The sequence below is a fragment of the Haemorhous mexicanus genome, chromosome Z, assembly GCF_027477595.1.
Source record: "Haemorhous mexicanus isolate bHaeMex1 chromosome Z, bHaeMex1.pri, whole genome shotgun sequence".
In the NCBI taxonomy this organism is placed as follows: Eukaryota; Metazoa; Chordata; class Aves; order Passeriformes; family Fringillidae; genus Haemorhous; species Haemorhous mexicanus.
Genome location: NC_082381.1, coordinates 5,597,215 through 5,624,196, shown reverse-complemented (window position 1 = coordinate 5,624,196; position 26,982 = coordinate 5,597,215). Strand labels below are relative to the sequence as shown.

The window sequence follows — 26,982 nt, the reverse complement described above, 5'->3', positions numbered from 1 at the left end:
GACACGGGGAGAGACACACACAGGGTTGCAGATTTCTGTATTAGTACAAAACATCGCGTCACACGCGGGCGGCACCCCCTCCGTCCCACTCCCCTCCATGGCGGGGGGCTCCGGGCAGGGGCCCCGCGCAGCGTCCCGGGGATCACCGGGATCTGCTCCGAAGTAAAGCCACGGCCAGGCTGGCCCTGCCACAGGACACCGAAAAATAGCGACGCTGGGGCACGACATCAACACACAAGTCACGGTCAGCGTCCATCCAACACCCCGCACGCCTTAAAATAAACACACGGACAAGCCCAACACGCTCCCAGATGGCGGCCCCGGTCTCCATCTGAGACGTGGGAGGAGTGAGGAAACGGGATTTGTACTGTACACTCTGCTTTTCCTGCATTTCTGAAAAATGAACCTGCCACCTCTGCTGAGCCTGTTTGGTATTTGCAGAAGCATTTATATCCCCAGATGGTTTTTTTTTGTTTGTTTTTTTAATTATCCTGTCTGACACTGACATCCCTAGCTGCAGTAACTTTTCCACGGCACAATGGCAGCTATGCTCATCTGTATTAATATCTCAAGGAAAACCTTTAGTTCCTCAAAAGTCAGGCTTTCGGAGTTAAAATATCTTCAGAATACCAGCAGTAAGTACTTAAAAAGGAAAAAAAAAAAAAATTAAGCATCTCCTTTTGGTCATAGAGCAGAAAACTCCTGTTTTGCCACCGTGCAGTACTGGCTCCAGAGTAAATAAGCCTGGTGGATTGAACAACAGACCTTCAAAAAAATCTGATCCACTGCCAAAGAGCCACCCCTCTCCAACTCCCTGAAAGTGGATTCACAAAAGGTAACTCTGCAGGCTGCAGGCATCCCTGTCCAGCTGCAAGCACAAACCCTGCACCAACTGCAACAAAAAGCTTCACTGGGAGCAGTGTGGTGTCGCTCATCTTTCTATGATAATGGGTGCTGGAGAGACACTAGTTCAGAAAAAACAGTCTAAAAAAAAAATCTAAAGTGCTTAAGGCAATTCTTCATATCCCCATTTACTAACGACAACTGGACTACATGTTAGCAGCAAAAATTTGACATCTGTGCAAACTATTATATAACAAATCCATCTTTTTAAGGGTAAAATGTCACATGTTAAGGTTCATCTAGGAAATGAGTTAAACCAAAACTTGCATGTCACAAGTCACAGTATGAAACCCTCCCAAGCTTTCCTCTAGCTAACTGTTAAAAGAAAAATGACATTTTTACATCGGTGCATATCAAATTCACCTTGCAGGTTATACTACTAGCTAAAAAGAGAAAAAAAAAAAAACAAACAAACAAAAAAAAACAACTGCATAATTTAAATGCTCTTGTAGAGGGCTAGATAATACTCATGGTTCTCACAACACATTAGCTGGTTGTAAACATCCCCTTTCTTTCCACAGAGGGAAATTTGAAGAGGAACTGCAGCTGAACACCCAAGATCAATACAAGTGGATGAGTGGTGATGAGGAGCTGCCAGTCTGTCCTGGTGCCTGGGCACCATATCCCCGGACTAGAGCTGGCTGCAAAACTGAGTTTGTAGCAATTTATCCCCAAGAACTCCTAGTCAGGTGTCCATTGCAGTAAAATGGAAAGAGAAAATTTTTTACACATAGTATTTGCATAACAGTAACATCTGCAGATAATGTGTGAAGCAGATTCAAACACTGTTGACCAAGAACCACGTCACTTCTGAGTATCTTTGTCCCAAAGCCCAAGCAACAGAACACGCAGAAGAAGGTACAGTTAAACTGGAAAAACTAGTTTGTACTTTCCTCTGCAAAAAGAGATTACAAGTTCACAATGCAAATAATTAAGAGATGCTCAAGTTCCCGATACAAAATAAACATTTAGGGCTCAGCCAACCTGTCAACTTCATGATTCCTCAAGAAAAATAACACTTTCCAGACCAGGTAATTAAACTTCCTTGTTAATTTTTAACTTTTCACTGAACATCATAGCCAGTTTATTAGAAGGCGTCTCAAGGAATTTCTCCTTCTCTTGAGAAACTGTGATGGACAGAAAGGAGCCATTGGTAATATTGAGGTTTTAACACGATTAGATGTTTATGGTTTTATGGGCTAAAGGATACACAAAAGGAAAATATACTGGCCCAGCAGCAAATGAGCCAAATCATTATGGACCATGAATTTATAAGTTTTCAGGTGATACCAGAAAACAATCTTCAGTTAGGAAACACCTGATTCAAGAGTGTACCTGAAAACTATTTATAGGCTCCTCAGCTTGATTAGAGGGAAGAAAGCAGATTAAAAAAGTCTGTAATAACCTAGTAATTCCCACTGACAAACTGGGATTTTTCCACGAAGAATATAACATGATTTTTTTTTTCCTTTTTTTAGCTCTCCCATTACTATGAATCATTTGACTACTGTTTTACTAGGCTCACAAATGGGGGTCAAGGCAATGGAACATCTATACATAATTTTCTAATGTAATTAGAATGCAATTAATGTAATGGTGACATACAGGAGCCAATATCAATACACATGGTTTTAAAAAGGAGTTACCCATGGAAAATAGGAAGATTTTATACCACTAGGGGAAATAGTCACAACCTGTTCTGTTTCTTCATACCAGGCCTACACATTCTTGTAATATCCTTTTGAAACTATGCTGCTGTGGTGTTTTGCCAGGCTAGGCCAACAAATCCGTCTGTTTTCAAAATGCATCTCGAAAATCACAACCTCTAATGGGAAGCCTAGTAATAAATACACAGTTAAGTAATTTGCATTAGGAGAGCTAAAAAAAATTGTATTTGCTATATTCTTCATAGAAGAATAGTATTTATAACAAAATTAATATTCAAGTCTGTAACAAAATGCTTGAATACAGTATTAGAAAAGTACAGAGTAACAGCTCTTGGCTTCTTTTTCTTTTTTAAATAGGCAACAGTTCAGCTTTCTGACATTTTTCTCAATTCCCAGCACTGGTTCCTAACACTTGAGCCCCAAAACCTTTGCACTATCCGTACCCAGGCCCTAAACAGCAGAAGGTAGCAAACCCAGTAAAATCCAATGCTCACAAGCTTCTGTGAGTAGTAGCTACACAGAAAAACAAAAACATTCAGCAGGAGAAGTTTTAAACAGACATTACTAGGCAACATTATTTAGGCTGCTTGTTGAACCACCCAATCCATTTTCACTCTTCTGGAGAGTTTTCACAGCACTTGGCACCTGCAATCCAGTAGTCACTGTGAGCCCACCACACCAGATCTGGGGGGGAGAAGAAAAAAAATCTGCATTATGAACCAAACACATCTCTCTCCTCCCATCCCACAATTAACTAGCACAAACACAGCTGCATGTCCTCTGCCACAGCCCTCTGTAAAACATTCCAATCCCAGACATGCTGATTTTTAAATCCATAAAGATGCTTCACATACTATGCTTCATAACTAAGTTTGTAACAAAGACCTAGTTCTCAAATCACTTGCTCCTAACTAGAAAAGTTCTTTGAAGACAAACGTGCCAGCAGCAAGTAGAGCGACAATAAAAAGAAACTCTCTCACTATGCTCCAGTGCCTCAAAGCAGTGCTTATTTTTGTCAGGTCATGCTATAATTATGTAATAATAAGCATAAACATATTACCAAAAAAAATTTGAGAAGCTTCAGGGGCACAGGTGCCAGCTACTTCTATTCTGCACATGAAAGAATGCTGTATTTTCAAGATTGTAAATAAGATTGAGAGCTGTAATTAAGTAGTTTGTAATTTTCACTTGTCCTGTTCAGTCACTAAGGCTGCTGTCACTCTGTGAGGGGCTGGCTGTGCGAGGTGCAGAGGGACAGCCTGAATTTTGGCAAGCAGCTGTTTCCCAGATGTCCTGGGAACTGAATTTACATGAGTCAGCCTTTGCTATGCTAGGGAATGGCTAACACATGTATCCCAGTAGTTCTGAAGCTGTTCTTTTCCTCCTATGCTGAAAAGGATCAGCAAGGCAAATAAACAGGCATGAAAAAATCTAGACCTGTTAAAATCCCAGGCCTACACACCCCACTCCCAAAGCATGATGCGCTTGATAGCCCCTTACAACACAGCTGAGGCCTCCCAAATTAGCTTAACTAATTACTTAAATAATTAAAGGAAAACTGATAGTAACTAATCCTTCTCCTGTGTGTTTTGGGTAAGGTTTGAGCCTTCAACACTGCAGAAAGCTGCTGCCAATTATCTTAGAGCAACAAAAACGGTTATGCAGGGCACTGAACTGACTGGCAAGAAAATCCCACTGAGCTTTTAAAGATGTGAAGGGTGGATACTTCTTTTCCCCACTAGAAAGCACTGGGAGCTGTTCTGTCCCATGACACCTGCTCTGATGGCTCACAGCATCCTGGACTCCATCAGTTCAGATCAGTTATTGCAGTGGGCTCATCAGCCACTGCAATGCGCTGTTAATTTCATACACACAAATTTAATGACAACTGTCTACACAGCTGAGACATCCAGGTGCAGAGTCCTGCTGGGGTGTCACTGTAAACACCACACAAAATCCAAAAGAGAGCAGTTAAACCTTTTAAAAATTACTAGTCAGACAAATCAAGGGCTTGCAGTTTCCTTCTCTAAAAAAAACAAAACTGAATTCAGTGGTAGAAACTGCAAGATTTTATAGATACTGACCATGAAGCCTGGTAGCAATGGTTGGGTAAACTTTGTTCTGAAGGTATGTAACAATGCCTTTGAGCTTGCATTATAAAATGAAAGCTGACCTAGAGAGAGAGAGATAGAGAACAAGTTGAAATTCAGCTTAAACATAGCTTAAGCTAAGATGCAGTTGCTATCTAAGTTGTACAAAAAAAATTATTCTTTTCCAGGACACTCTAAGTGCAGTCTGAAGAGTGAAAATTCACCATTTTCACAGAATTTCAGTAGCTCTGTCACGCAGATGAACTGTCATTTGTCATAACAAGCACTTAGGTCTGTGTTGTCACGCAAGACTGGATCAGTCTGGAAGTAATGCACTTCCTCAGCCTTGGACTGCTCCAGCTCAACAGAAATAGCAACTAACTCTTGTTACTAAATCTTCTAAGGAGAAATTTACCTCCATCAAAGTCACAGTATACTCCTATTCGGTCCGGGACAGGTATATCTAGAGTCTTTGCTTTATTGTTATGCTTTGCTGAGAACGTGGTTTGCAGCCAGTTGTTGATATGGATGCACCAGCTGGAATTAGTCTTTCCCAGCTGGTCAAACTTCCCTGGGTTTCTGTACGTTACTCCCACGCTGTAGGATTTGCAGTCCTTCTGGGCTCTCACTTCCCAGTAATGCTGTCCACTTTCAACAGCAGTATCTCCTAACAACAAAAATACATTTAATCACAACTGAGTGTAGTTAATTACAATTCAGTGTACCTTACAGTGCTGCCTTCCCAATAGGCACCAGTGATGTCTTCTCTATTTTGTTTTAAGGCAAAGAAATCTGAACTATAAGGAACAAAAAAATTGTACAATAGAATATAAACATAAACAGAATAATAAGACTGCATTTACCTATGCTTATTACTACAAGATACATTTAACACCAATTTATGTTTAAAAGCGGTGCATGTCAGTCACTAAGAGCTTTGTAATCCAAAGCAGAGTTGAAGACACAAAATTCTGGTATTATAAGGGCAAACTCCTTCGGGCAGGACAATGTTGAGTACACAGCCTTGAACAATCACAAACTTTCCCTCTAATTCTTGTTTGATCTGCCCTTTCCTAATGGAGCAAACAAGTTCAGCTCACCCAGCACTGTGTAGGATTCACCAGCAAAGCGATCCCGGCTGGCCCTCGCTGAGGCCCTTGGGCTGTTAGTGGATCTCTTTGGAGACGCTGTGTTGCTTCTGAAGGAGAGATCAACCACTCAAAACCACACAAGTGCACACTCAGGTGTCCCTGAGCCCATCAGGTGCAAGAGACACACAAACACTCTAGAAATGACACATTAGTTGACGCCTCTAACAGCATGCATGCACAACAGCTGAGAGGGATGAGGTGACCGAAGAAAACATACAGAAAATTGGAGAAAAACAGGTTCAGAGGCAGCTGAGAATGGAAACAGAGGGGGGGAAAAGCAGATGTGTGGCACGTGGTTTGAATGAAACACTTTAGGATGGAGACTATTCTAATGAGCAATCAGTTGTATAAAAGAATAATTTAACCTAATGAGGTTTTCAGACTTTTTTTAACCTTGGTTAGGCCCTCAGAAATAATTACCAATAATTTAACCATTAAACTGAGCGAGGGCTATTTGCAGTATTTCTCAGTAGACAGCAAATCACATCTGTTTACTACTTTAAAGGCAATAAGTAGCAAAGAATTCTAACTTCTCAGAAATGGCTGTACAGTTCTACAGTTTTAATTTCATTCACAAAAACCCCAAAAAAGTATAAAGTCAGTCTCTGAAATACACTGAGAAGTAATTTTCAATTTCTCATCCTCTGGAGTGTAATCACACATTGGCCTTGGCGGAAATATCACCTACAGAAGAGTTTTCTCTCCAGCTGCTCCTTCAGCTACAATTTGCTAAAGCTAGTTGCTACTTTTATGTCCATTAATACAGTGAAGTTCAGCTTGTTTTCTTTCCAATTCGTTCATTATTCTCAAAAATCATTCCAGAAAGGTTTGGGACATGTCACTTTTTCCTACTACCACCACAAAAATAAAAGTCACATGGGAATCAAAAGCTAAGTGATACTAGGCTGCCAGATGTAGGTATGCTAAAATCTAATTAATGACCAAGTTTTTAAATTCCATTTACAAAAGCCTACAAAAAAATTAGTGATGAAAAAGCTGTTTACTTGAGCATCACTATTTAGCATGTAACAGAAGACAAATACGCTTCCAAACTGCTCACAAGAGATACATGAAAGGGTTAAGTGTACATTGTACAGGTGCACCACATCAAGTGCTTTTGGATTTTGTAAATATGGGGGATGCTGCAGTTTACTTACCAAAGGAAAAAGTTAGCAAGTGATAGCATGAAAAAAAAAAAAACAGCAAAGCCAAGAATTAAAGCATAAATTCAGAGGGAGGCACTCCAGATTTCAACCTGCTTCATGTGCATCAGACATCATCCACTCACATTCCCAACAAATGCTGCTGAAAATTTTCTATTAGACCCAGTACAAATGGGCTATGCAGAAAGCAATGTAGCAATGTGGCCATTTAGAGATTCACCGTAAGAAAAATGAGGCACTTTGCTAGAATTTTCTCAAGGTTAAGAAAGCATTAAAAGCTTCTTGGTATCATTTACTATGTTCAAGTCTGTAAATGGCCACTGCATGTGCTTTGTCCTCTCAAAATTTAATAGCCTTTATCAGTTCAGAAAATTACACTGACTGTTTGACATAAAAGCTGCAAAAAAACAGTTCATGCTTTTTTTCCTCCACAGTGCTTACACCTCCCTTCCAATGGAAGGCAGAAAATTTCATAGCAGGAAGTCAGTTTTGTGCCTGTTTTCCAGTAGAGCACAGTCCTTATCAGCCAGTAACTGACACATTTCTTCCAATATTCCGAGGCCAGATATTCTTGTCTCATGGTTTAGGACTGCTGTAGTTGCCTACAGCACTACAATTAGTCCCCATTTCCTCATCCATTTCAGAATATACTCCACACAACACACCTTCTCTTCTGGAGAAGAAAGGTCAAGGAAGGAGATCAGAAATTGAGAGGCTTTTTTATGGTCTAATAAATGAAATACAATTAAGAATTCTGTTGTCATTGTGTATTTCCAACTCTTCAAAACTACCTATTTTTTGTTTAAAGTAACTCTACTGCAATTTTTCCCCACACCTCCCATAGAGCCGGCTCCAAATTTCCCTTCTGACGCAGACATCCCACAGATGTTTTCAGGTGGGAATGAAAGCCTCCTACAAGAACTAAGCTCATCTAAATCCCCTGCTAGAAAAGCTCAGTCTGAGATGCAAAATTGAACATGTGACCATGTCCTTCTACCAAAGCAGAGCCAAAAACTAGGGAAGTTCTCTAATGACAACTACAAAGAGAGACCAAGGTGTAAAATTCCCCAAGCTGAGCAGGTAGGAGCATCTCTAAGACATTTTTTAAATTTAGTTTAGCACAAATTGCTATAGTTTGTGTAGTAAAACAATTGAAACTGAATGTTTTCAAGAGATTATTTTGCTTTTTACATAAGCTTTTCTTTACTTCTGATTTCAAATCAGATATAGATCCACTTGATAATAACAGGGGTGAATGAATGATGAATAACAGGACTAAAACTTGTAAGAAATTAGGATCCTGGGCATTTCTTTTGGTTCCACAACTTCTAAACCAGCAAAAGAGAGCACAATATCAAGAACAGGAAAATAATTTCTCAAAAAGGCGTTTCAGTAGAAAAAATGAAAACACGTGACACTAAAAAACCACAACTGCACAAAGAATGGGAGAATAGTTTACCTAACTTTACATCTCAAAAAAAAATGACTTCTCCTTCAAACACTTGGTCCTGAAATTGGAATGGCCATGAAGCTTTTAACATAAGCTTCAACCTCTTTAAACATGCAAAAACATTTACTTCTTACCCTCTGGTGTCTAGTAACAGCTTCAGTACAAGTTCAGAAGCAAAGATGTTTTTGAGATTCAAAAGTAAGAACAAAAAAATTATTTTACATTTCTCAGAAAGGAGATTTTATCATATTTGTAAAAAATTTGCCAAGGGGTTAAGAAAGTATCAATATGTCAATAAGTAACAGGGGTCTTTGGATCAACATTGCAAATCAGGTTTCAAACACATTAGGACAAATCCTTCCAGAAAGACTCTCTTCCAGTCACTGGAGAATATATAATCTCTGTGAATCCAAATTAAACTGCAAAGTAACTTCTAAGTGCACATGTGCACTGTTACTGATAAAGGCTATTAGATTTGTTTCTCATGACATCAAGCAAAGGAAAGTAGCACAGATTCCCAACAAAACTAGGTGCTAGATCCTAGGAATAAGAGGTATATTATCACCTTCTATTGCTCTTCAGCAGAGGATTCTGGCCACTGTCGACAGAAATAAGTAGTAATTAAAGAACTGTTCTATCACTACAGTAAATTATCCCCAGTTTTAAAATGCCAATAGAAGATATTCTATCACACTGCTGGCAATATATGCCTGTGGAGAATGTATTTGTTCATGAATTATCTCAAACTCTGACTACAGAAAGCCAATAAACCATGGCTGAGGGAGTAGCCAGTTGTGCGGACCCATTCCCAAAGAGCATTCCCAAGGCCCAAGGGGTGAGGCACAGACTGGGAGTGGGGCCATGGGCTCTGCACAGATCCAGCTGAACACCAGGCTCACAGCCCTCCAGGTGAGGGAAATCCACACAGCGGGACAGGTTGGGGGATATCCAAGGGAAGAACAGCTCTGCAGAAAAGCCACTGAGAGTCTGGGAAGCAGAAGCTGACAACACTGCCCTGTGCCCTCGTGGCAGAGGTGGACAGCCACACCCAGCCTGTAGCCCCAATACAGCAACCAGGAGCCCAAGGCAAGTGACTTCTCCTGTCCTTTTGACAGCTGTGTCCAGGTCTGGGCTCCTCAAATTTACACCCTGACATACCAGAGCAAGTCTGTGGAGAGCCAACACCACAGTTAAGGTCTGGGGCACAAAAAGACAATGGGGTTTGCTATGCCTGAGGAAGACAAGAACCAAATGCTGTCTTTTAATGAGGTAACAGGAAGGGGAGCAGAGAAGATCAAGCCAGGCTGTCCTCACAGGGGTCACACCAGTGGCTGAAAAGGACCTGGGAATCACAGCACCACAGGGGATTCCAGTCAGGTACCAGGATATTCCTCCCCTCCCATAAAAATGGCCTGGAACAGAGGGCTAGCAAGTTAACACATTCCTCATCCACACATTCTTCATCCTTGGAAATATTCAAGGCTCAGCCACAGTAGGCAGAGTTAAACATTCTTCCAACAGTGTTTATCCAATGACTCAGAACAGCAGACGTCTAACAAATCTACCAAGAGCTCTGCTGAAGTTAAGTGTTTTTCCTGGAAGAAAGCAGTATGTTTAGAGCTGCCACATCCACAATAGTTAGGTTTCATTATCCATTACCTTTTGCTGTCTGTTTTGTTTTATTGCTACTTTTTCCCCCTCCAATGAGGGTTTGAGATAAGTTCAGACACCACCCATTTATAGTACCAGATTTATTTAACCTCTTCTTTCTCAAAAAGGCAAGGTAGTCAGCTCTTTCCTTACTTTTTTATAGTAGAAATGCTGTCTATTGACCAGAATTGACCTGTAATACTAGTAAACACAGAATTACATCAGCTGCCTGTTCACATTTACCTTACCTACTGCCCTGGCTTTATGTGGCAAGGTTTTGATACCAGAAGAGGAAGAAGCCATAGAGGAGGTGGGTAGCCAAGATCAGTTCATCACAACTACACCTTAGTTCAGTACACTGAATGATACCCTAACAAATGCATTTTTAAAATAAAAAAATATTACTTAACAATGATGACACAATTTAGCCTCTACATCAGTGTGACAGAGGAAGGGACATTAAAAAAATTAAAATTTCTTCCAGAGAAACACTTCTGAATGAAAATTCCTCTCATGTCCCACTGTCCCCAAGTGCTTTAATTCACCCCTGCCCTCTTCCTTTAACTGCCAGATGAGATATGCCAGACACTTACAAAACATAGTTCTTACCTGTTTTTATTTTCCTTCCCTTTTATTTTTTCTTGGCCTTTGCCTCCAGTAGGATCCCATTCAACGTAGGTGTCTTCAACTTTCAAGTTCAGATGAGATGAAGTACTGTCCAAACTGAACACAAATGCTGGTCAAGACAAAACAGAAAACAGTGAAATGGTATAATGTTATTCAGAGAAAATTACAGAAGCAGTAGTAAAATTGTTGCAGAGTTTTATTTTATGAAAACACCGGCTTTTCAGTCTGACACTTGGAATCAAAAAAACTAATACAGACTCAATTTCCTAAATGTATTTATAGACTGTTCTATAAAAGTCCTGATAACATCAGATATTACAGTCTGACCCTGAAAGAACATTACTTGAGATTTTTAAGAGTTTAGAGCTCAAAAATGCACAAGTGTAAACAACAGTCAGGTTAAGCATATGGACAAGGAAATTGATTTCCTCTGGGTTGACTATTAAAGAAAGCGAACTAAATGTTCACCCAGGAATAACGAAGATGTTATGGGAAGCATGGTAACTGCCCAGATAATCAAAACCAGAATTATTTTTCTGGCACTGGACTAGGGAATTATATGGCTAATAAACAGATACTGTATCTCTGACAATGACTGTTGCTCAAGAGTATCAAAATAATTATAGAAAAGTTACCAGAATGCCCATCAGCTCATTCAAATTCTATACAGCTTTATTCTCATGAAATAACATTCAAAAGGAAGAGAATTTATATAAATTGTTTAGTTGATAACGGTCATTTTGCCCTTTATACCAGGCCTGGATGTAAACCAAACCTCAGGATCACTCTCTCACCTTAAGAGCTTTGTGTTCTGTCACAAAACATCCCTTCCAAGAAACTTCTCTTTCCGTTTATTTACAAAATGTTAGGAAGCCACTCTAACAATCCTCAGATCAACTAACATCATGACTGCACACCTTAGGCAATTCAAATCTGCCAGCTTTTTAAATATTGTCAATAGAAACTGCAGCTACCAAGTCAAGAAAACCCTTTCCAGCAACTTCTAGTTACTGAATGCTGTCTGCCACTAATAACAGGATAATCACACCAACTGTTTAGATGCCCAAAGAGTCACCCACAGCATTCATCCTTCTTCTTGCTGTATGTTGGCACCATACAGCAGCACATGGGACTGTCACTCCACAGTTCAAAGCAACCAATGCCAAGCTTTTGGAGAAAGTGACATTAACTGCCCCATTTTTTTCAGGGTCTGAATGCCAAAAAGGCAGCTTTGTGCCAATAAGCTTCTTAATCCTTTACAGTCATTTCCCTTTCCACTTGGGAAGTGTTTCAGAAGGGCTCAGGCAGAAGCAGACGGAACATAACAGGTTCAGGATTTTCACCACAGATAAGGTTCAGGAGTTTTTCAAACTTTACCTTTGGTTTCCAGAGTCACGGGGTCAGAGTATTCACCTGCCACAGCTTTGTTGCAAGCTTGTACTCTAAGGTTCATGTATTTTGTATCAAATTTCAGACCTACAAAGCAAATGTTTACAAATATGAAGTTGTGTTTATTACTGATGACTCCTACAAGACTAAGATCTATGCCCATGTAGCTGTCTTTCCTTTATCTCAATCTGCAAAAAACATGCTTGAATACCAGTGTGAACTTCATTTATCACACAACTTTTGATAAAATCTCAAAGTCAAAATAAAAGACAGAACTGTTATTGTACAAAGCACCCAAGACTGACATGATATAATGGCAGCTTCATTACATGCTGAAAAATATTTTGCAAAACACCCAACCATAAAGAGTTATATCAACATTCTTGGGTTTGAAGTATAAAAGACCTGTACCTGATAATGTGTATTGAGTAGCTTTAATGTAGTCAACCAGCTCCCAACGCTGTTCTCCTTTTAGTCGAGGGAGCCCATCAAAGTTGGTTTTCCTATACTCCAGCACAAAATGATCAATTCTGCTGTCCTCCTCAGGCATTCTCCATGATATTGTTATGCAGTTGTCAGCAACCAGACATGCTGCTACATCTATCTCTGGAGCTTTAGGGACTGCAGAAAGACAAGAACACATGTCAGTTTGAAAAAAAGAAAGCTAGAGTAGAGTGGACTTAAAAATATGAACCTACAGGAAAAACACCAAGAAGCAAACTTCTGTTCCTATGTCTGTGGAAGGTAATTTCAGCTCATACAGCATCACTTATAATTATTTTCATCACTACAGACAATAATATTTTCCACTAGTTTCTCTTCAGTTACCCAGTTTTCCTTTCTTTTCATCCCTTTGCCTTGAAAGGAGGGGGAGAAACAGTTCCCAAGGTCCACTAAAGGCTGAAGTTTTGTTTACAGGCAACAAAATTCTACTTCCATGATATCAAAGAGGACTTCAGTCTGTGGAAAAAAAGTTTTGAAAAATAAGGCATTTACATACTATTTGTAGAATCTAAAGGGCATGCAAGGAAGACTTTTGCTGCAGGAAATGAAAAAAGTTTTACTGTTTTCAGTTTGAGCTTTTGGTGCCCGAGTAATTTGGAAGCACGGCACTACAGTAGAAAAAAGCAAGACTGATATCCAGACAGTCAATTTTCCTGTTAACACATCAGAAGCCCATTTCAAATTCCTATATACTTGACAAGGAAAAATGTATAAGAGTCACACTAAATAATGCCTTTATCTAGATGCAAAACTTGGTTCACACTTGCTGTTAGATCTTTGCACCCCCACTGCTGTTGAACACATGCACGGTGAAATGCAGGGCAGTGATTGACACCCTGAGTCCAAGACTAGAAGATGAATTTCTGCCTGGACACTGCCAGATGATCACTAGGAATAACAGTGGTCATTTATTACAGCTGCTACCACATACTGTATCTGCAACACATGAGGCAGAAATGAAAACTGATGCTGCCAAGTCCATAACAGATTTGGATTCGTGACCTAGAGATGAAACAACTTTACATCCCTGCCAGCAGTGTTCTTGTCAATATAGTCTCAGTAACAGCCAAGGGCAAAGTGCTTTAAATTGGAAAGCAATAGGATTAAAAAGGCATGAAAGATACACACTGGTCTAATGCACCCAAGTTTACTATGAAACAGGAACAGATGGATTAATGCACAATTTGTAATATGGTAGTATCACTGTATAGTGGACTGTCCCTCACCTGTATTTCAGACTTTGCCACCACTTGTGTAAGCAATGTGTAAGTTGACAGTTTCACATATAATACTCCTGCACACGAGCAGGACTTAGCGTGTCACTCAGGATCAAGCTGGCATAGACAGTCCTAAGAAACCTCAGGCAACTTCACAGAGTACAGAGGAACTCATAAAAAAACATGGTCCAGAAGACTCACTCTCACTTCTGAAACCAATACTGTTTTCCAAAATAGTGTCTTGTGCAGAAATTAACACAATAAAACTAGAAAACTCTCATCCTCAAGGTATCCAATTTAACATACAACGAGTAAGAATGAGTTTAGGTGAAAAACTTGCTTATTAGGGTGTAAGAGAGGCAATTTTTTTTTTGTTTAGTTGGTTTAAATATACAAGCTGTTCACATAGCAACAAATTAAACTCACTGAATATGGTTTTTACCTGGCAAAAACTTCACAGCTTGGAGCATCCGCTTTTCCAGGGCAAAGTCCACCATCATATGAGTCATACTGTCACTGACTTTTGGTTTCAGAGAGAGGCGGAATGCTGAAGCCACTGTGACACTGAAGCCAAGAAAACAGCATTAGCAAAATGTATTTCCCATTGTCAAGACCTATATCCCATTTTCCAAAACAGCAATCAGACAATCTGTATCACTGACGTCAAACTACCGATCAAAGGTTAGAACATTTTTCTACACATAATTGTTTACCATTTAGCACACTCAAAATAGAAAGTTTTGCTAATGTGACTGTCTCAGAATAATGGTGTGAGCTACCAGCTGTTCCATATTACTAAGCAAGTGACTAGATATGTGTTTAAAACTTTTTACTAGTGACGAAAAAACCTGGATAAGAAACAAAACAAAATTCACATCACTTGACATAAATTCAGCAAGTATGAAAAGTTTGAAGTAGTGCAGACTCAGGATGATGTTCATGCATTTCTAGACAGAAATTAACAAGCTGACTATACTGACATTATATCTATTACCTTATTAGAGGATTAAGAGAATTTTCAAGCCGCAAATTAGAACTTGCAAGCACCAGACCAATTTCACAAGATACACTAAACACTGAAGAATCTTAATTCAACAAAGGAAATGCAGGGTCCTGCACCTGGGCAGGAATAACCCCAAGCACCAGCACAGGCCAGGGTGATCTGCTGGCAAACAGCTCTGCAGAGAAGGACCTGCAGGTCCTGGGGGACAAAGAGCTGTCCCTGAGCCAGCAGAGTGTCCTGGGGACAAGGAGGCCAAGGGGATCCTGGAGTGCCCTTGGGAGGGCATTGCCAGCAGGACAGGGAGGGATCCTGCCCCTCTGCCCAGCCCTGGAGGCACCTCTGGAGTGCCGTGTCCAGCTCTGGGCTCCTCAGGGCAGGAGGGACACAGAGCTCCTGGAGAGGGGTCAGCAAAGGCTGTGGGGCTGGGGAAGAGGAAAGGCTGGGGGAGCTGGGGCTGCTCAGCCTGGAGAGGAGCCCCAGCCGAGAGGGGCCTCAGCCCTGAGTGTCCCTGTCTGCAGGGAGGGGCAGAGCAGGGTCCAGACCCTGCTCTGTAGGGACAATGGCACCAGAAGAATGGGCAGGGGCTGATCCCAGGAAGTTCCAGCTGGACATGAGGCAGAACTCCCTCCCTGTCCAGTGACTGAGCCCTGAACACACTGCAAGAGAGGCTGTGGAGTTTCTCTTCACTGGAGATATTCCAGAACCTGGACACAACCCTGTGCCACGTGCTCTGGGATCACCCTGCTGGAGCAGGGACATTCGGACAGATGACCCACCGTGGTCTCTTCCATGGATCCTGTGAAGCACAGCTCCCATTTCCACTCCAGAAATCTTAGCTGAGTACTATTATGAACACTCCCCAGACACTTTTGTACTCCAACCACACCACCAAAAAATGCCAATAAAAAACAAGGCTCTCATGTAATTCTCTAACTCTGAAGATACCAGGCCATGAAGCAGATTTTGAGTAACACTGATTCAGACAACACAGAGATCCCAACTCCTCCTTTAAGAAAATGATTCTCAACTACAAAGTAAGATATACACCACAAAAGTCAGCTGCCAAGACCGGAATCCATTCTACACCCACTGATGTGTAACACCTTTAGAACACCTAATACATATTCCATCCTGCACTCCACCAGTATGTAAGAGAGATTGTCTGCTAACCACAGATACATCAAAGAATACTGAAAAACAAAAAAAATCTGGTAGTGTGGAAGGGAGAGGAAATGTGAAGTTTAATATCAAAGATATATGCAAGTCAGGAGTGATGAGCTTTGCAATTTTGGGGTATGAGACTACTATGAGACTGAGCTGAACATCATGAAACACAATTTAATTGATTTCCCAAGACAAAGCTCACACTCTGAAATTCAGCATGGGCTGCCTAGCACATCAGTGCTCAGCCAGATGGGCAGAGAAAATCTCTCCTTAAGGAAGAGTAATCCTCTGATTAGCAGCAAGAGAACACCAGGGAACAGTGGGCTTCAGACAACTTTTTAACTTCTGCTCAGACACCAGTCTTGGACAGAGAACCACAAAGGATTTGGTGACAATTTCAAGAATCCAGAAGAGGATACTTATTACTGACAAAAAGTACTAAAGAGTCCCATCACTGACACTATCCACTCTTCCTCTGTCCCGCTAAGGATACTAAATCTTTACCTCTGGAAAAGCAAAGATTAAATTAAACTCTAACAATTACTCACTTTACACAGAACTTCAGAGAATTTAGTAAATCAAAGCCTTCACTGAAAAACCTGAACATTGAAAGCCAACCTATTTGGTCCAAAAAAGCAACAACAACCTGTGAGCTGCTTCTCAAAATATTATGTACATCATAGAAGGTTTTCTGAACCAAAAGGTCATACTCTTGGAATAGAGTTAACATTCTTCCAAGTGAAGAAAATGGCCTAGGTATTGACTGTGAAACAGTAAAGTTTTGCTTTTTAAACAATTAGTCAAAGAAAAGCTACCAGAAATAATTTCTTGGTACTAGTGTCACCAGAAGTATTTAAACAGCTACAAGACTTTTTACATTTTGAAGAAAAATTAGCAAGCAAAAGTCTTTAAGTACTTGAAAACCAAAAAACCCAATGAGATTCTCTCCCAACTAAAAGGGGCAGAGTCAGCTTGAAACATCATTAAATTTCAGCCATGAGGTATTAATAATAAGCTTATTAACAATAATAATTAATGATATACATATATATTCAAAGACAATAATTGCAGCAGCAGCTGATGCAGAGCTCCACTTCCCTGCATCAAAAACATCTTTTTTTTAAAGTTATAGAAAGCCAGGAAAAACCATACTACATGAGCAGCACAGAAGTTTTTAGTTCCCTCTCAGAAGCTGTGATAACTAACACTTAGAAAAGAGTCAATGAATTTGATTAAAGCTGACTATGGCCCTTTTACAGTAAATGCATTTTCAAGGATAAGATTAATTCAAAGACACAAAAGTGATAGATTTTGTACTGTACCTATCTTTGATCTGTCTGGAAGCCTTGATGCATGTCAGGGAGAAGAGAGAGAAAGTAGTTAGTATTTCCATGCAAGTATCAACGGCAGTAACATGCAAGAAGGCCAAGAACAATCTCTGCTGCATTGCTCATATTTGAAGTTCAAAATGAGTTTAACATTTTCCTCAAAATAAACTGCCCTGTGAAGCATGTTAATAGCATGGGTTAGCACAGCAACACTCTAACATCTGGGGGGGGAAAAAACCCTGATTTCCAGAACCACACCAAACCAATTCCAAATTACTCAACTTTCTGAGTGTGACTTTGGATTTTCAGATTTCTCTTAATCAGTTAGAGTTACTCTCCATGGCTTTTTAAAAGAGCTACAGGACTAAGGCAATAACATTTAACTGCCATGGTATTTTCTGTAAAACTAAGTGCTTATTTGTGGCACTAACCATGCCTGACTTGCTGAACTACACACCCTGGATGCATGCCCTGAGCAATAAGAAAAAACAGGACTAATTCTAACTTTTCCTCCAAAAGTAAGAAAGTGTTGTTGGGAAAGTATAATAAAACCTGTATATCAGCATTCAAAAATAACAGCAAATAGCTCTTCTCAAATAATAGCACTGCAGCAGATGCAGAAGTGATGACATTTAAAAGACAAATATCAACTGGCATGTTGAAAGACAAAAATCTCTCTCCTTCACCAAAAGGAGCTGCAAACCTAAGACAAAAAGATTATTGCTGAAGTAGTGAGGGCTTGGTTCTGCCTGTTGAAGCCTTACTTCAACACTGCTCCTTGATCCAGTTGCTCATTCAGCTGAATTATTTTCCCTTTCAAAGAGACTAGAATCATCACGCAGCTTCCCAGTTTGAAGTAAAAAGAGAACTTCCCAATTTTTCACTAAATACTAATCACACTGAGAAAAATAAACAGGAAATCAGGCTGTCCCTGCTACAAAACTGATCATATATTCCCAAAATGGGAAGCAGAAAAAAACAAGTGTTTAGAAATAATTTAGCTTAAGAGGCAGCTTTGCTTTACCTCAAAACAAAGTTACTGTAGGAATTACTAACTGATTTTCCTACATGACATAAAACAGAGATACTTTCCAACAAAATCCCTGGGTTTCATCTCCATGTCTTGTAAAATATGAGGTAGCCGGAACTCAACATCTTCTGCAAGACACTCCCAGCTTAACTTCTCTGACTTTAGTTTGTTTCCAGCCTACTGACAGAGCAGGACCAGCCCATCCCACAGGAGCTGCCCAGCAGTGTCTGATCACATCCCACCTAAACACTGAATCCTCCTGCCACTCATGTTCTTTTGACTTCCAGGTAAATCAACTCCCAGAATAAAGCCACAAAAATATAACATAGGGAAAAAAAAAAAAAAAATCTTATACTACTTGCTCCTGAACTGATTTACTGGAATATCCAAGGAAAATTTGTGAATATACAAGAGTCAGGGCTGGAGCTGCCCCTTCAGGAACACTTGCCACTCCTACCAGCAGAGCAACAGAATTAGCTGCCTAATAGCCAAGGCAATATCACCTTAAAATGTCACCCCCGAGTGCACCAGTGTAATACCAGTATCAAATCCTACATATTAGAGCTCACTGAATTGGATTTCAGTATCTTAATCTTCAGACTCCAAATCTGAAGAGGTTTTCCCCCAGCAAATGCTCAGACAGCTTTCACTGGTGTGTTTGATTGGAAAAAAAAAAAGCATTAGAGAGATCTGAAATAGAACAACTTCCAAGAAAGTCAAAGCTGCATTTTGCACAGAGTTCAAGAGCTAAATTAATTTTTTGCTACAAGGCAGAAAGGACAACTCCAGCTGAAGAAAAATACTGTTTAGGAATGGTGCTCTTAGAGGCAAATAAATCAAAGCTGACACCCAGAAAGCACACAAACATGCAGCCAAAAGGTAAAACTGACACAGGAAGACAGCTTTCCCCCTCGCTCTTTTAAACTGATTTGTGTCCTTGCACCCATTAAAATGTAGACAGAAAAAAAAGTAATTGGGCCTTGGATTTGGAGTGGCTGATCCCACTGCTACCACCAGGATTACTGTAGCAAGTATGACTGTACTGATCCAGTGGATATGTGGAACTGTTTCCTTAATTTACAAGTATATTCTTCCAGTTAGACATGTTATTTCACCCTCCCTTTCTGGGGTCATTGTGCAAGATTGCTTAACAATGACAGTTGTCCAGGAGAAGGCACTGTATTCCCTCCCCATCACCCTAAATAAGAAAAAGGCCAACTTGTTTTATCAGAAATTACATAAGAATTCAGGACTACAATGTTTAACTTGGCTTTTCAGCAGAGCAGTATTTTTATATGCCTGTCAACCCTCACTCTAAGTACACCTGGTAAGTTTGCAGTGTCCAGGAGAGTAATGCAAAGGATATTTCAAATCAAGACATATGTCAGCACCTGTCTCTCACACACATCCAGTCAATGTTTTCTACCTCTAAGAGCTCCACAGGGTTCTTTATGTCCAGCGACTGAACAGCAAGTTCCAGCAGCTCTTCTGAGCTCTCCAGGGCACGGCTGCACTGGCTCAGCTGATCCTGGAGCAAAAAACAGAAAGAATAATGTGATGTATTCCCACCAAAACAGCAGTTTGTGAGGCACCAGTCCTAGGAAGCACACGGATTTCTTAGGCACTTGTGACAACTTATTCCCTTATATAACCAAGGCCTCTGACAGTGCCCTCACTTCACTCTGCTTGACAAGTGCACAGTGATACTTGGCACATCCCACAACTCCAAGGGGGGGAAGCTGAAGTCTGACTTAAAAGCCAGATTTAATTTCAATGTCCTGTTTCCCCCAGCTTCAGGGTTTCAGAAAGCAGAGAAATAAACACTTATATTCATGTGCACTACAATTTCTATTTACAGGACTGCCCTTCATCACTGAATAACTGTGAAGCAATAGCCTTGAAAAAGACAGTGACTTTACCAGCTCTGGAACTGTCAGAAGACAATCCTGAAAATCAATATTGCTGTGTAACAAATGGGGATAGCATAACAGGAACAGAGGAAGTTTTAAAATGCTTCTTTGCAGCTGCAAATTTTTTTCAGAAGGAGTTATTTATTTACCTGCAGAGCTTGAATTTTACGAGCTTCTTCTTGCTGAATAGTGCTGGCCATGCTCCCCTTCATCTCATGTAGGACAGAATACAGACCATCAAACTCCTCATCCAGCTCACTGATGGCATTAGAGGAGTTCACCTGAGAGGAGAGTTGAAAATGCTGTTTACACTGGAAACAATGCCAAGAAACTGAAGGTCACACATTTCCCTACACATGTTTTGCCATGACCACTGGATACCTTGTGACTGCTTCTCAGCTTATCAAAAAGGGAAAAAATATTAGGAAAGATCTAACAGTCTCCTAAGCAGACTCTACATCAGGAGATGGATGTCGAAAACTGAATGCCGCAATCTGTGAAAATTCCACGATACTGAAACTTGCACAAAACCAGCACAATTGGCAACTTTGTTCCATGCCAAAAGCCTTGATTTTCCTCACACAATTGTATATGGATTGGTAGATGTTTGGAAGGAGGAAGTTGCCCAGTTCCGAATAAAAATATTTCACTTGATGCTAAAAACTGCACTCAAGAAGGCAGTTTAAAGATTTGCTGGATAATTTTCATTTCTGCAACCAACCTGACTCAGCTTTAGGATGAAACAACTTTTGGCTGATTGACAGGCTGAAGGAAACTAAACCTCATCCTCATGCAGATGCTCTAACAACCATGTCTAATTCTAAACTTGAGGCCAACAATGTGAAACTGGTGAAAACAGAAAGACTAAAGAATTTTCTCTCAATTATCATTTTTCAATCTGCCAAACAGAACAGAAATCTGAAAATACAGACTATTTCCCACTAATGGGAGACTCAGATCTCGCATCAGATTAAAGATTATCTTTCCCACACAAAAGAAGTTCTACAAAACCTGTTCACACAAAATGCAAGGCCACCACACCTGCCATCTAGAGACAGACTTGAAAAATAAAATGTTCTTCTATCTAGTTCCAACATGAAAGTGCATTTTGAACTGGATTCTCACAGCCCATCCTTTAGACACTACACAGTTTAAGACTAACAAAAGTGCAAAGGTGCCCCCCTCTCAGATACATGCTATGAACCTTAAAATAAATACCTGAACATTTGATATCGTATGGTTCAGCATGTCAATGAAGTTGTGAATTTCATCATTTTTGTTCACTAGGGTACTGACAATCCTTTGCAGAGTCTCCTAGAATTACAAAAAAAAAAGTGAGAGAAATTGCAAAAAGTTGTCTCGCAATGTTTTTCCAAATCATCACCATTTAAACACACATGAAAGCTCATCACAGACATTCCAGCTGCAGCAAATTCAGTTCTGACAGGGTCAAAAAAGGCATTTTGAATATTAAAGCTCTAGGAAGCACTAAAGATCTTGAGGTGTTAGTCTGAGAGAAATCAAGAACCTGCTTTAAGATACCCCACTGTTTGACATGTTTTTCTACATAAGTCACCTGCACCAAAATACCCACTGGCACCACAGCTTCTCCAGATGACAAAACCGGTGCTTGTGCAGCTAAACAGAGAACCAAAAAAGAAAATTTTTAAAGATGGCAAAAGGAAACCCAGAAGAAAACCTGAGATCTCCTCATGTCAAAAGAAGCTACTGTGAAATAACCACGCTGGCAGTTTATTCTACATGCAGAATACATCTGCAAAAGTGATTTGTAAACTTATTCTACAAGTGGGAAAATATTTTGGGTGAGTAAATTCTACATTCCAATTAAAAGTGACCTCAAAGATGAAACCTTACTGACAGCTGAGAAAGAGAACCAAGCTTATCTCAGTGATGTGCATCTCAGCTGTTCAAAAAGCAGTAGATTCAGCTTACAAAACACGTACCAAGCCAGAACAACAATTAAAGTAAGTCAAAAATTATTTTAAATTAAATAAGACCACCAAGTCTAATTTTGTTGAGCAGCGAGTCACATAGTCTAAGAATCTGACAAAAACACATCAATACTTGGTACTTATTTTTATTAAGTCAAGTGGTATTGTTCAAGAATTTTAAGTAAAGTTGTATTATTAAAGCATATCAGCATATGCAAGTAAAAGTAAAGGATAATATGAGGAGTTAACTAAGAATTTTCTGTAATTTATCTCAGGTTGGTTGATAAGTTTTAGAAGCAAATCTAACTTTAAAAACACAGGTAAACATTGTCTCAATTAATACACTATTTATCAGCTGATCCAGAGTTTCAATTGCTCATCCTAATGTTGTCACTTGATAAAATTTAGGAAACCAAGGCAGAGGGAGATAATAAAATACACCTTGGAAACAACCAGACCACCAAAGGGATGTTGCAGAAGTCCCTCCCAAAAGCAGTTTCTCAATAACCATGTACTACCCAGATCACATTTGTTTGCTAAAAGGCAAGAAAAATGTTTTATCCTTTCACAACACCCACAGTGAACAGCAGATTTAAAGAACTTCTCTACACCAGATTTAAAGAACTTCTCCACTAGCCCAAAGCTGTGCCCCTTCCTCCTTCCCCTGACACCTCCCCAGGCAGCTGCCAACAAATCTGCCACGAGATATATTATGGGTACTCCAGCCCCTGACTGTTTAATAGTGCCATACACAGGAAGTTAAACCACAAGTAGAAAAAAACAAATTTTAGTGCTTTTACCATAGGTGTTGATGGTCTTACATACAGAGGCAACAGAAGAGACAGCAATGACTCAGGTCTGGACTCTGGGGGAACAGAAACAAGACCTTGCCTTCTCACAGAAAACAGAGGCACAGAAAATCTTGACCACTTCATTACTGAGCCTTCTCCTCGCCTGGCAAAAACTGAGCATGTTTGAAGGCAATTTTGTACACATCAGAATGCCAGATGAATAGCCATTGTCCAGCCAGCTGCTTCTGCATTCACCACTGACCAGAGGCAATTGTTTTCACAGGCCAGATAGCCCGGAGATAAGCCTTAGATCCTATGAGCACAACTGTCAATTTGGATGAACACGGAAAACTCACAATCCTCTTTCAGCAAGGATCTTAGGGCTTACTCAGCTGCAACACATGGGGGAAAAGGGCTCTTGTGTGCAGTGCTGAACACTGCTGCTTGGTTTTATAGCCACATCCTGGTTAAAGGGGAGTATCTACATGTGAGCAACATTTAAAAGGCCTTTACACAGCCAAACGCACAGCAGCAACTGCAAGCCAGCTGTTAAAGAAGATTTTCACCTGAAGTTACAGTGAACTGACTAAATGTGGGTTGTTATGGCTCTTTCTAAGTAAGCTACCAATTTCTCTGTCATGAAATTCAACCAGGTTTGGGGAAATTTTAATGAGTTTGAATGCTCTTTAAAAGTATCCCCCAACACTAGAGAGAATTTTTCTAAAACACCAATGCACAAGCCACCAGAACAACAAGGGCTGCTTTTAGAAATCACTATCTTATTCTATTTTCCAACATAATTTTCTCTTCACTAATAAGCAATAAATAGATTTCCTTCCAGACATACCATACATGCCAAATTAAAAACATGCTCCAATATTTCCATTTCTTCCTTTAAGGGGAATTTCTGAAAAGCCAGTGTAATTTAATGGAAAAAAGGCTTCTAGAAAAATTACCAATGTAAGCAGCAGATGTAGGCCTAATGTAGGCCTACACTCTACATTAGTTTATAGAAGAATTTCAACAGCAATAAGTCCAGTAAAGTTTCTTGGTATTTCTGCACTAAAGGACATTTAATTCTACTGCCCACTGATGAATGCAGTATTTCACAGAATTCTATTACAACCAATTTTCTTTGAGCTTTCTCTCTGACCTCTGTGTGAGGTTAGCTTCAAATGGATTTTCAAAGCATTATGAAATGTTTATTACAGAGGTAATTTTTGCTGCTTCCAGTGAGCTTCATGCTGCTTTTCCCTTTTGTGTCCTAATTTTCCTCTCTGAATCTAATGCACTTTGCTTGGGAAAAAAAAAAAAAAGAAAAACAACCCAAACATGCCACTGTTAAAGCAAGAGTGTGGATGAGCAAAGGATGAAGAGTAGAAAAAGATAGAAAAAAATAAAAGGAAGCCCTACAACATGTAGTTTGTAGTCTTGTCAGGTGGATAAAAACAGAAAACCCAGTTCATGGCACCTCTTGAAGCAGACAAGCACCTCATAAAATCTGAATTTTAATAAATTAAACAATCACAGCAATGCTGCATAAGAGGCAAGTCACAAAGTTGCTCAAGATCGATCATACTGAAGGCTCATGAGATGACTGCAGGCAGAGCAGTTTCTGAAACAGTCCTGGGTCTCGGACAAAATCACGAGACATTGTAACCTTCACCTCCAGATCAAATTTCAAGGAGGTCAGGCTTACTTAGCTTCCATTAATTTAAACTCCTGCACTTGTCAACACAGTGAGGCTGCCAGAGTTTGAGGAACTTCGTACAGTACAGGTGACATTACCAAATTAACCCCTGGCAGAGAGGGTACTGTAAAATACAAGATCTACTGGAATTTCACTGCTGCATTCAGAACCTGTGGGATTCAAATATGATCAACGACCCCACCCAGAGCACCCACAACAGGGGCATTCCTCATTTACTCTTCCCCCAGAGGGACAAATCTCACATGGAGCAGTCAGACAGACCCAAACTGACAGGTTCTACCAGAAGCACACTTCATATGGCATTTCACAAAGCACACTTTCAGAGATACTAGCATAAATAAGTGTCATGCAAAATAAGTTATATAGAATTACACTATTTCGTGATTTAGGGCGTTGCTTGGTTAGGATGAGGAGCTGGAATTGCTGAAGGCTTGGGCTGCCAGCTGTGAACCCACAGCCAGTTCTGCTGTGGCTGGGATACAGTTAATTTCCTCAGTAACTTCCCAGTAACTCCTACAGTGCTGGGGCTTGGCTTTAGCGAAAAGCTACATTTAGAGAAAACTACGCTGATCTGTAAATTTCATGATCAGCACCAAATTACTCAGGCCCCACACACAGACCAGTTCCCAAGCTGAGGAAAGCACAGCATACACAGAACACAGAGGAGCCCTTCTGCATTGAGGGACTGGAAGCCAAGAGGCTGAGCCACAACTTTCTGCACGGGAATATCTGTTCAAGAAAGCCCCAACGCTTGGGTGCGCGCATCTCTGCCCTTCAGCGAGTTCCCCCAGGGGTCTGATGGCAAGAAATGGAAGGAAGGAATTACAGGGCAGCAACCACAGCGGAAAAAAAAAAAAAAATTAAAAAAAATCCCCAACAAAACCCTTTTATGCATTAGTTCCCTTCAACACTAGATTACATCAATGGCAAACAGAAGGGCTTACGCACGCACCATAATTACTTATGACAGGAATACACAGAATGAAAGAGCTCTGCAACCGCTGGAGCACTTCATTCCAGAGCCGCGGGAAGAGACAGGGCTGGAAACAATCCCTGTGGCAGAGCAGGCTCACACGGAGCAGCTGACACCGGAACGTCTCCAGAAGGAGGGAGACACACCCAGGAGGGAAGCGGACTCGGGATCCCCCACAACTCCGCCAGCATCCCTTCCCCGCGCCGCCGCCCTCCCGCACCGCGCCTCTTCCCAGGCCGAGCGCCGGGAATGGCCGGGAATCAATGGGGAAACCGCCGGGGAAACGCCCCGCCGGCCTCCCGGGCGGCCCGCAGCCCCTGCCCCGCGGGGACTCACCCGCTCCTCGTCCATGTCTGCGGGCGTGGTGCGGCCGGGCCGGCGGGCCGGGGACGCGCGGGCCGGGGACGCGCTCCCGGCGCCGCCGCTCCCGCGGGATAAGCGCCCGCGCGCCCCGCCCCGCCCCGCCCCGCCCCGCGCGCACCGGGCCTGCGCGCGCCTGCGCGCGCCTGCGCGCGGGGCTCCGTCGCCACCTCGGTGCTGCGGGTTCGAGTCCCGGCTCCGGCGCGAAGATGGGCGAGGTGGGCGGCGCTGCTCTGCTCGCCCTGAGAAAATGTCTCGTCAATCCATACCAGTACCTCCAATCCATACCGATATCTTCAATCCATACCGATATCTCCAATCCATATAAAAATACTTCCAAATTTGTTTTGCTGGTGCCCACTGGCATAAACTTAACAGCAGAACTTCCACCTGTGTTTTTCCACCGAGGATGGCAAGGCACTGGTCAGCTCACCCGCCGACATTTCTTTGAATCTCCTCCAGCAAGTCTTTGCTGGAGAAACTGCTTCTGACCAGGGGCCTCGGTGGCTGCTGTGTGACAGGGCAATACCGAGACTTTGTGGGTGTTTATTCCTTTCATTAGCTGTTATTTTTGGTTTAAAAGGAAATTAAAAAGAGTGGGTGCGTCCAACAGTGTATTCTTCATGCCCAAATATAGCATGGATTTTAAGGGGGTGGCATAATTGTGCAACTGAAGGAATAATGATGTTTAAGTACAGGAAATTATTTGAGGTGAAGGAGGAGCCCTAAAGATAATAACTGTGACACAGAAAAGGATGTCAAAATTTGTGGCGAGCCATTAAATGCAGGAAACAGTGATAACTGTGCAAGAAATTACTGTGCAATGCTTACCTGTGCTCAGTGCTTGAAATGCTTGTGCTCTTAGTGACCAAGAGCTTTGGAAGTTGCCTAGGAGACCCTCTGACATATTACACATCTATAATGCAGTCTTTTTCCACACCTTCATGGA

At 41.1% G+C, this 26,982-nt stretch overlaps 1 protein-coding gene across 4 annotated transcripts; it reads right to left on the bottom strand.

The window, feature by feature from the left end:
* Positions 1-20: 20 nt before the first annotated feature.
* On the bottom strand, positions 21-26,099 carry FSD1L (fibronectin type III and SPRY domain containing 1 like). 4 transcript variants are annotated; one of them, XM_059837179.1, is made up of 14 exons: positions 26,010-26,099; positions 21,465-21,560; positions 20,396-20,527; positions 19,763-19,864; positions 17,301-17,323; positions 14,254-14,375; positions 12,502-12,711; positions 12,079-12,177; positions 10,684-10,810; positions 8,990-9,022; positions 5,761-5,858; positions 5,076-5,327; positions 4,655-4,743; positions 21-3,254 (listed from the first exon to the last, which is right to left on the bottom strand). In XM_059837179.1, the coding sequence occupies exons 1-14, from the start codon at positions 26,022-26,024 to the stop codon at positions 3,135-3,137; spliced, it is 1,518 nt and encodes a 505-aa protein (XP_059693162.1). In that variant the 5' UTR covers positions 26,025-26,099; the 3' UTR covers positions 21-3,134. The 4 variants fall into 4 exon arrangements, with proteins under 4 accessions (XP_059693162.1, XP_059693160.1, XP_059693163.1 ...); XM_059837177.1 differs by lacking the exon at positions 26,010-26,099 and adding an exon at positions 22,999-23,148; XM_059837180.1 differs by lacking the exon at positions 8,990-9,022 and having other exon boundaries at positions 26,010-26,068.
* Between the last annotated feature and the right edge of the window lie 883 nt (positions 26,100-26,982).

Coding starts and splice junctions, on each gene's coding strand:
- FSD1L (XM_059837177.1), bottom strand. CDS start 23,133: ATGAAGTGGTCAAGATTTTCTGTGCCTCTGTTTTCTGTGAGAAGGCAA. Junction 21,561..22,998: donor TAAGACCATCAACACCTATG/GTAAAAGCACTA, acceptor TTGTAATTCTAG/GAGACTCTGCAAAGGATTGT. Junction 17,324..19,762: donor ACCCTGTGGAGCTCTTAGAG/GTAGAAAACATT, acceptor ACATGCATCAAG/GCTTCCAGACAGATCAAAGA.